A 10,019-nucleotide genomic window follows, 5' to 3' on the forward strand; every position below is an offset into this window, starting at 1 on the left:
CACCCTTGTGGTTGATTCCCGTAATAGCAGGCAACGGCGGCACCACTACATCCTGCTAGGTGGAGAGGGGAGGAGGGGTAACAGTTTAACGTAAATTATAAATAGAGAATTTTTTATTTTTTTAATTGAAAAATATTATTCAATTTATTTGAATTCATAACATCTCATATCTTTACAATATCTCTATCTTGACACGTATTTATTTTCTTCGTCCAGATGACGTTACGTGACGCAACGCCATCAAACATGGCTGACAAAGAAAACAGAAGTATGGATGTCGATAAGAGAAAGAATAAACCTTGTGGCAGTCAAGTTAAGCCATTAGCTGACGAAGTTACCCAAAGAAAAGACAACCGGGGCAGCACTGACGGCGAGAAGGACGCCGAAGAAAGCCGTGCCACGACACAATACTGCGAGAAACTACAGGCATGGATGTGGCAGTACTACAGTGGATATGTGAACTGGCAAAGCTGGCTAGCAGCGTCAGCCATGTCCTACCCTTACTGTTTACAGCCACCTAACGGGACATCGACCGTTCTTGATATCAACTCCCAGCACTGGCATAACAATCCGTTTGGTCTTCCGTTGCCTCCTTACCCACCCGCGGCCGGCTCCTCGAGCGGCCGTGCAGGTGAAGCCATCGTCGGGGCAGCAGTGCCTGCTCAGCCGCAGCAGCAGCAGGCGAGGGAGAATGGAAATGCACCGAGACCAGGTAAAAGCTGCTACAGACAGTATAACCATACCCGATTTTTCCAAACTCCAAGGGTCACTACATTTGAGGGTTATGATGACCCTCTGGCACTGAGCGCCTTTAAAAACAATTGAAAGGCAGTCCGGCATCCCTTAATAAAACAAACTTCTTTGCTTCTTTTCTCCAGGCCGAGAGTACAGTATTCCTTCTCCTCTCCAAAGACTAATGGCTGAGATGGTGGATTTCTTCATATTGTTTTTCATCAAAGCAACTATAATCATCAGTATTATGCACCTTAGTGGAATCAAGTGAGTTTGTGTATTTATGTTTTTCTAAATTTTTTTATTTTTATCCCTTTAAGAAGGAGACTCGTAATCAGACTAAGACATTCTTTAAACCTGTATCGTTTCATTCACTTTTCAGAGATGTTTCCAAGTTCGCCATGCATTTTATAGTGGAGGAAATCGATGAAGACACATCGATGGAGGAGCTGCAGAAAATGATGCTTGTTGCTCTTGTGTATCGGATATTAGTTTGTTTTTATGAGGTGAGTGGACACGGAGAAGTTTTATGCTGTTATCTGGAGTCTTGACTAGGATGTTGGTCTTAAGGGTACAGCTGCTAGGGGAACCAGGGGCTGTCGTGCTCCTAAGTATTTTGCTCTGTGTGTAATTACGTCTTCCAACAAACTAATGTGTTCTCATAACCTTAGAGCGTCTCCATTAAAATGGGCAGGTGCCAGTTTGTCAGTGCAATAACATACCGAAACCTACATAAACTTGTTTATTCATTCCTGATTTTGTCACAGTCCCTTACTGTCAGCTGATTTGACATGCGACCCTCTTGTCTTTGAACAGCTGCCACTAAGCCGGCTACACAACAGCAACAGCTGGTTATAAGCTAACATTATGCTAGCTAATGTTAGGCTCAATTTTCCTAAAAGTCACACTTTCACTCTGATAAACAGTTTGATTACACATCTCACGTCCAACAGTGTTACATTTACTTCAAAGAAAGTTTCACTAACTCTGACTAACAGCAGCTAATGGCAGCTAACAGCAGCTAGCAGTGGCAAAACCAGCAATGCTTACTGCTAGAAAAGTCTGAGATATCAACTCACCTCAGTGTCGCTGTCGTCAGTCAAAAGTGAGCTTCGCTGACTCATTGACTCTTATCGTCCTTTCACAAAGTTTTACAGCCTCCTCCAACATAAATGGACTACAACACCAGCATATCAACAGCTTAGGTAGCAGACTGAAAGCTTCCACTCACTACAGACGAACAGCAGCCAGAGTTGTTTGTTCTACCGTGGCCACCGTACTTAGAGTTAAGCACTTAAGGAAGAAGACTGAACTCAGTCGACTGCAATTTGCTGACATCTAGCAGTGATATTTTACCGACCGTAACTTGTTAAATTGTTTGTGGAAAATGTATTTTATGTTTGGTAGCTGATACACGTTTCTCTTTTTAGATCATATGCATTTGGGGAGCAGGAGGAGCCACTCCCGGAAAGTTTCTCATTGGACTCAGAGTCGTGACATGTGACTCATCGGTTCTGGTTCAGCCTAACAGGGTTCTTGTCGTGCCAGCAACTAATGTCTCTCTTTCTGCGTGCGTATTTCTTTCTTTCTTTTTTGAAAAATTATCCATGAGAAGTCACAGCGTGCATGCAAACAGCCTCACATCACATAACGGTACTGTTTCTGTCTCCCTCTTCAGATCGACTGTTCGAGCCTTGAATAAGAACTTTTCCATTGCCTTCTTCTTCCCAGCCTTCATCACTCTTCTGTTCTTCCAGCACAACAGGACTGTGTATGATATGGTTGCTGGTACAATTGTTGTCAAGCGATCCAGGGTCAGATGATGCTGCACAGAAGAATGGCCCCACAATAACTCTGAACAGGCACTGAATGAAAATTTGTTTTCTGTTTAAAAATATAATGTCGACTGAACTCAGACACCTCCCTTTCAAGGTATTGTCAGAGCACAAGAGAATCGGGATGGTCGCATTGAGTTTGAGACACACCAATATGAACTGTTTCAATTTGGATTTGTTGTGTTTCTGACACACACACTGTATTTCTGCATGTATGTCTACATGCTGCTTTCAGAATCAGGTCCTGTGCAAGGAAAAAATGATGGTATCTGCTAAGTTTTTATTGACAGAAGATTCGCTTCCTTTTTAAAATTGTCTTTCAAGATTAAGGGTGACTGTCTAACTTGGATAACTCAGTATTTAAAGTTTCAGTAGGCAAGGAAACCAGAGAAGACAGGATTTTATTTAAAAGAACAGCCAGAATATGAAGATTAAAGAGCCCTTGCACCTTTTTTTTGTTCTGTTTAACCACCCCCCACTTTTTTTAAAATAATATTTAAAATAATATTAATAATAATATATAATAACATTTTGCACTGCTCACATGATCCGGTATGAAAGGCAACAAGTCCTTTAATTAATCAATCACTTTGTCATTTGTTACTTACTTAAAATGATCTCTAATGCACAAACATTTCCCCTTTTAAGGAGGAGCAGAGTCTAGGAGATAGATATGTAGTTGGCATTAACATACACAGCTGTTGACAGTGACACTGGATGTGAGTCAGATCACCTAATTTTGCTTTGAATCATTTACTTTTCAATTGCAGTTTGACGAGGCGGTTGGGGAGTGCTAAATTTCTGTCCCATCTAAAGGTGCTGACACTGTCTCAGCAGCAGCTTAACCAGGCATTAACAAGTGCTCATGTCATTTTTCCAAGCGTTTATTTTCTGGTCATTTCCTGGGGGATGTGCGTTGTGATTGGCCAAGGTCTACTGGGGCAAATTTTATTTTATTTTTTTTTTTTTAAAAAAAGCTTGAAGACAGAGCTGGGAGAAGGTGCAAGACTCTAGTTTCCTTTCCATCTGCTTGAGTTATTATGCAGTTTTTTCTAAAAACATTTTGCCTGCAACAGGTTTAAGTTGCTAATCCTGCATTAATGAGATTACGCCATCAAGTATGTCTTTGTATTAAATACTTACCCTCAGACCTGTATGCTCAGACTTAAAATTTTTGATCATTGCTCACAGTGGGAATCATGCATTAATGGTAACGTGTGATTATTGCTGCTTTGTAATAGCTGATTGTAGTATTATCATTAGCACTAACATTTGGGAGAAATTGAAGCAGAGGAGTAACAAATGGAAAAACACCACATGGCTGGATGGATGGATGATACCACAATATGCAAAATGCCCTATGATCTGTGCAAAGGTGATTGAGGCTGCCGTGGAATCAAAACCACCTAAGATCTTATGATAATCCCTACTAATTGGCCTAATTTAATAACAGATGGCATTATCAAGTGTTTACACATTTAATTATGAGAGCTTATAGAGGAAATGTACTGTGACGATTTCTGCTATAAAAAATGCATTAATGGACATTTTCTACTCCAGTTTCCTTTATCAAAGACACTGTTAAGCATTTTCTTTTGTGTGCTAAAGTACCAAAAATGCCTGCTAGGTGTGCTGTGATGAAATCTACTGTGTAACTTGATGACAATCTGTAAATGGGCCGACTTCAGTCGTGAGAGGATTACACTGTGTAAAAATGGCAGCTTGCTGATCCTATTTTTCTTATTAATAAGACTTTGGCTCCACCTGTTGTACATCTGTTGGTCTTGCAGACATCAGGCTTCTGCCTCTTGTGATGAATCACGGAGATCACTACACGGTAACATGCCTACATTTGTCTCTGTGTGATTTTCATTCATCCTCGCCGAGAACCAATCGCTGTGTGCCCGTGACATGAATCAATCCGACTCTAACAGCAGCTTGACTCAGCTTGTTTTTGAGACATTTCTCCCATGCTTAGACTTTTCTGGCATGTCACATGTACTCCGAGGGGACTGTGGAAGCGCCAAGTGTTGGCAACTGTTGACATGGTGATTGTGTTAGGCCCACTAAGTGGCAGTTTCAGCTGACAGCCACAGATGGTACTCCCAGATTACAGAGCGACTCCCCGCCCCCCCCTCACATGCGGCTGCCATGCATCATGCCATAGGGAATAGAAAAATGTAGCTTATTGTTGTGAAGAAAGTGTGGGCAGACACTGCCCACGAGTATCACTGTGCTATATTCTGATGAGTGAGTGTAGCTCGGTTTGGAGTTGAAGCGTTTTTCGTAATTGATGTTATTATTGACATCTTCTGGCTCACATCCAAAAAAAGAGTGCAAGAGACAGATTTTAGGAAAGCTCAAGGGGACATTTATCCCTGTAGTTAATGGCAAATTTTTGTGTTTAACTTCTTAATATTTTACAAAACCTCTCAGCTGCCGAAGTAAATGAAGACCTTGCAATCACTTGTAGTTAGAAACACTCCTGGCATTAGTATGTAAATCCCACTGATGATCGCCTAAATTTCCATAAATGGAAATGTGCCACTAAGCATGGAAGTGCTGGAAGAGATTCCTCATGTAGCCTTGTAAAAATAAATTAAAATATCAATTTTTAAAACATGAAAGGAAATAATGGAGGTTAGAGGAGGTGAGCTGGGTGCAAAAATGTATCGCTCATAGTATATTTATGTTGTCATGCCCTGCTTCAGAAATCTACTTCCTACCTGTCACATGGCATGCCATACGTTATCAAGCTGATGTGTCCAGCCTGAGTTCCTGCCACTCTTTCTGGCTCTTTTAACAAAGAAGTCATGTACAGGCTCACGGATTTCTCAGACAGCCATGTGTCTGTGTCTGAACAAAGCCATGTACAAGCCAGAAGGAATGAAGTAAACAGTCTGGGCTCAACTGGACTAAAATATTCCCGAAGTTTGTGTCCTTACACTCATTATTTGGTCATTAGATCCTCCGCAGTGGCAGGTGGAGCTGCTGCTCTTCACACACAGACAACAGCAGCAGGCTCCAGGTGTTTTGAAGTCGTGGAAAGGTGCTGTGGGCTGAAATAGTGCTCGCTGCTGATGCTTTTTCCTCTCTGGTGTGTCTGTGCCTGTTGGTATTCCTCTCAAGTGGCATCAGTAATTACAGGCTGGCTGGGTTCTGCCTGAGTGGAAAGGGCTGTTGATGAAGAGGAGACCTGTTGACTGGGGAGGGAGATAAGTGACTGCTCTAACGCTAGCGATGTCATAAGGCAACACATATTTCATGGGCACATTCACACACATAAAAACTTTTGCTGGCTCCTAATGTCGCTACCTACATGCACAGAATTTATTCAGCTGTGCAGATCAGCACTTATCTAATGGTTTCTCATTTAGTTTATTGCTTTTTAAAAACTTTATATGTTACTACTGGAGAAAAAAATGTCTGAGAGAAGGAAAAAGTCTAAGAGAACTAACCTTAATGTTTAATCCTATGTTTTGGCAAAAAGAAAAGATTTCTGGGGAAACAAATAAGGGTTGTTTAATATAAAATGTCTGTTTTTGATGGGCTATAATGGAAAATAGTTATTAGTTATTGGGAAAAGAGCTTTCTAGCCTCTGTGGGATTTACTTGGCTTATTAACGTTAAATCAAATGCACACACTGGCTATTTTGTTCAACTGCTCGTTAATGCAAATATCCAATTAGCCAATCACATGGCAGCATCTCAGTGTATTTAGGCATTTATATCTGGGTGTTACGAAACTGCTGATCTACTGGGATTTTCCCACACAACCATCTCTAGGGTTTACTGATAGTGGACTGAAAAAGAGGAAAATATACAGCAAGTGGGTAAAAATAGTAACTCAAATAACTACTCATTACAACAAAGGTATGCGGAAGAACAGCACTGGAATAACGAGGCTACATTTTATACAGGCTCACCAAAATTGGACAATAGAAGCTTGGAAAAAGTGCTGCCTGGTCTGATGTGACTAGAATTCTGCTGCGACATTTGAATGGTGGATTCAGAATTTGGCATAAACATCATGAAAGCATGACCTGCCTTGTGTGTGCAGGTCAGGCTGATGGTGGTGGTATTAGGATGTTTTCTTGGCACACTTTAGGCCCCTTAGTACCAACTGAGCACTATTTAAACACCACGACCTACCTGAGTGTTGTTGCTGACCATCTCCATCCTTTTACGACCACAGTCTGCCCATCTTTGTAAAGATCATTGTAGGGTCTTTACCTTACCTTAGAGCGCTTTGAGGCAACTGTTGTTGTGATTTGGCACTATATAAATAAAATGGAATTGAACTGAACTGAATCTTCTTCACGCGTATTTCTTCACATTAAAACCATCAAACAATCTGTAGGTCACTTTTTGTGGCACCTATGATTGGACTGGGATAATTTAATTTAGCGGTCGAGTCGTTGCCCTGGGCTGTTTTTACAGAGAGGTTTGGGGACTGAACAATTGAATTTTTAAGCTTTTTCAAAGCAGGTTGTTATTTTTATTATATGTCTTACCTTGAAGTACATGTAGTTGCCACCTCTATCCAGTTCTTGTAGTTATTTTAGACAACTGTAATAACAGCGACGCTGCACTCAGTGGCCCTTTGCTCAAAAGAAGAGTGGTTTGAATATTTTTGTTTGTTTGTTTGTATTGGAATTTTAATGGCATTGGCTCAATAACTTACATACAGTCGATTAGTCTGATCAGCAGTTTACTATTTGAGGTTACTTCCTTTTACAATTCCAATAAATGAACAATTAAAGGGCTTTCTAGGATAGTTGAAGAATAAGAATGCGTATGATGTGAACTCATTTTCCAGAATAGTACATTGCCTGTGCAGGAGCTCATTTTCCTGTTATAAAAATAGATGTGAATATGAGGCGCGTACAAACTCAAGATGAGTGATATAAAAGCATACAGAGAGACTGTGAGTGTGTGCATTGAAATGAAGCAGTACAGCATTCATACCATTTTCTGTGACATAACAGCGGGTTTCTGGGTTTGTGTTTCTGAATACAGTAGATTTCTGCTCTAGGCAGTGAGTGGCTTGAGTTGTCAAGACAACCATGGATACTGCAGAGAAATTCAGCCTTTTCTCTCTTTCTTAGATTATGGTGGTGTAGAGCAAAATCAGATGTAAACTCCTTCATGTTTGGTGAGAAACTGAAGGGTAAAAAAATATGTCTGTCTCGCTGGTATCATTTAGAAAGCTGCTTGTCTTTTTGTGGCTTACTTGTGACTTCGGTTTCCTTTATCTCAAGAGAGTGTATCTTGGTTACATGTCAGCAATTCACTGGGCTGAGATCAAATGCTAAAACAGTTGCTAAATATAATTAGAATAAAAAGAAGAGCGTGTACAGTCATGTGAAAAAGTAATTTTTGTATGTCACAATGTTTTGGCCATAATGCACAACATGTCACCACAAACACCTCATACTAACTGTTAAGCACGGTAGTGGTGGGATAATGAATTGGGTTTGTTTTGCAACCACAGGACTCCCTACAGGACTGTCCTAAAGCTAAAGTAAAGCTTGGCAGAATTTGGGTCGTGCAACAAAAGGATAGTGATCCCAAGTGCAGCAAATCTACGAGAGTATAGCTGAAAAAGAAAAGAATCGAGGTGAGGCAATCGCCCAGTCAAAGTCCAGACCTCGAAATGCTGAAGTAGAACATTAAGAGAGGTGAGCAATAAACAACAACATGCCCACAAACCTCAATGAACTGAAACGCTGTACAGAAAAATGGGCCAAAATTCCTCTGCAATGATGTGAGAGACTGATAGTCATACCGAAACTGCTGGGACGCCCACTCCCGCAAAAGGTCCTGTTAGAAGCTACTGAAGCATGTGGGGTACACGCGACTGCATAGTGCTGCAAAAACTTTCTTTTTCACATGACTGTAGCTGGGCTTTAAGTTAGTTAGATGAGCATAATCTGCAGCTTTTTGACTAAATGTGTTTATTAAACCAACTCTTTAGTTCAAAAGGGGTCATGAATATTTCATAAATTTAATAACAGTAAATTTTGAGAGTTTTACATTGCTTTAATCTGATTCCATATCCCTGTGTTTATAACATTTACTCATATTGGGATTTGCTGGATGGCATAAGGCAGTTTAAAGCATAAGGCAGAGACGAATGGCAACATACTGAAATATCTATCCAGCTCTGAGCTACAGCTCAAGAGTCACAGAGGCTGATGAACTGCCCCCTGCTGTGTGAGTTTGGTATTGAGCCTACAGTCCAGTATGGCGGGAGGAGCTGGCAGTCTGTCACTGGGGTCACTGAGGTCACTTCAGTCGATGATGGATTTCTTGACATGAATATTCAAATGTTGCGCTCATAACAGAGGAAATGTGTCTGTAGTAACTTTGACTCTGTCGTAGTGATAAATATAAGAAGATGGTGTTATTAGGGGAGGTTATTACTCATTACTCTTTCCTGTCTTGGCTCACAAACCACCCAGCAAAACACTTGTGAATGTCTTCAGAAACTGCGATTAAAAGGCCAACATTAACTTTACTTCCTGGCTCCACAGTGTGCTTATTTATTTATTTATTCACAATTTGGTGTCTTTCTGATTCATTTGGTTCGTGTGTTTGAACGAACCCCACTGAGCTCCTGCAGTGGCTGTATTCCTCCTCCACAAATCACTCCCACCCAATCCTTTAGTTGCCTAAACTATGTTCTGGAGATGTGCGTAAGCAGTGGCTTGCTATTTTCAGCTGAATGAAAAGAGTCTTGGCACTTGGACTCAGGATGAAATCTGTTTTGTTCTGCTGAATTTGGCTCCCACCACATGCACAGTATCTACATGAAACAGAGTTAAAGAACTCAGTTTAATTGTGTCCTGCAGTAAAACCACCACCATCTGACTGAGAGGAATGACTTTTAGAGTAATGTTTTGTCGCCATGGGAATCTGTCATATATAACGATGGCAAAAATAAACCCATTTTGATAGAATGCATTTGTTTGATGTCTGTTGAAAATGTTAATGCTAATCTTTCTGATCTTTCTGATGTAACAGGTTGATTAAAAGGTTGTCTACTCCTCCACATCAAGCATCAGCTGCTTAAACTATGAATCATTTTTAGCTCTTGTGTTTTGTAGGGAAAACCTTCAGACCCTGAATCAACAAAACATTTCCTAAAATCTACAGCTGACCTTGACACTATGAAAAGTTTTTTCAACGGCTTATTTTTTTAAATGTGCTTATTTTTTTTTTACAAAGACCCAGGGTAACATTTTTTGAAACATTTCAGTGCTTCATCCTCTCGCTTACACGTCATTCCTTTCATCTTTATATACCCAAGGACTCTGTTCAAGGTCACTATGAGCACAACAATTGCTCTATTGTAATTAAACCTCCACTCCTGTGATAATCTCTCACAGAAGCCCAAAGTGTACAATATCCCCTGTTCAAAACAGTGAAAACTGAGTCGATTTAATATTC

The 10,019-nt window shown here is 40.5% G+C and overlaps 1 protein-coding gene across 1 annotated transcript; it reads left to right on the forward strand.

Annotated features, from left to right (window-relative positions):
* Positions 1-216: 216 nt before the first annotated feature.
* Positions 217-4,330, forward strand: LOC146377636 (protein FAM8A1-like). The gene is made up of 5 exons (XM_084944808.1): positions 217-712; positions 879-999; positions 1,115-1,238; positions 2,163-2,302; positions 2,411-4,330. The coding sequence occupies exons 1-5, from the start codon at positions 217-219 to the stop codon at positions 2,553-2,555; spliced, it is 1,026 nt and encodes a 341-aa protein (XP_084800934.1). The 3' UTR covers positions 2,556-4,330.
* Positions 4,331-10,019: the final 5,689 nt, after the last annotated feature.

This window comes from Perissodus microlepis, chromosome 11 (genome assembly GCF_051167445.1).
Source record: "Perissodus microlepis isolate ML-2025 ecotype Zambia chromosome 11, ASM5116744v1, whole genome shotgun sequence".
Lineage (NCBI taxonomy): Eukaryota > Metazoa > Chordata > Actinopteri > Cichliformes > Cichlidae > Perissodus > Perissodus microlepis.

Bases quoted from the DNA above. Each gene is read 5' to 3' on its own strand.
- LOC146377636 (XM_084944808.1), top strand. From the start codon at position 217: ATGACGTTACGTGACGCAACGCCATCAAACATGGCTGACAAAGAAAAC. The intron at 1,000-1,114 runs GTGAGTTTGTGT...TTCACTTTTCAG, and splicing joins ATGCACCTTAGTGGAATCAA to AGATGTTTCCAAGTTCGCCA. The intron at 2,303-2,410 runs GTGCGTATTTCT...CTCCCTCTTCAG, and splicing joins ACTAATGTCTCTCTTTCTGC to ATCGACTGTTCGAGCCTTGA.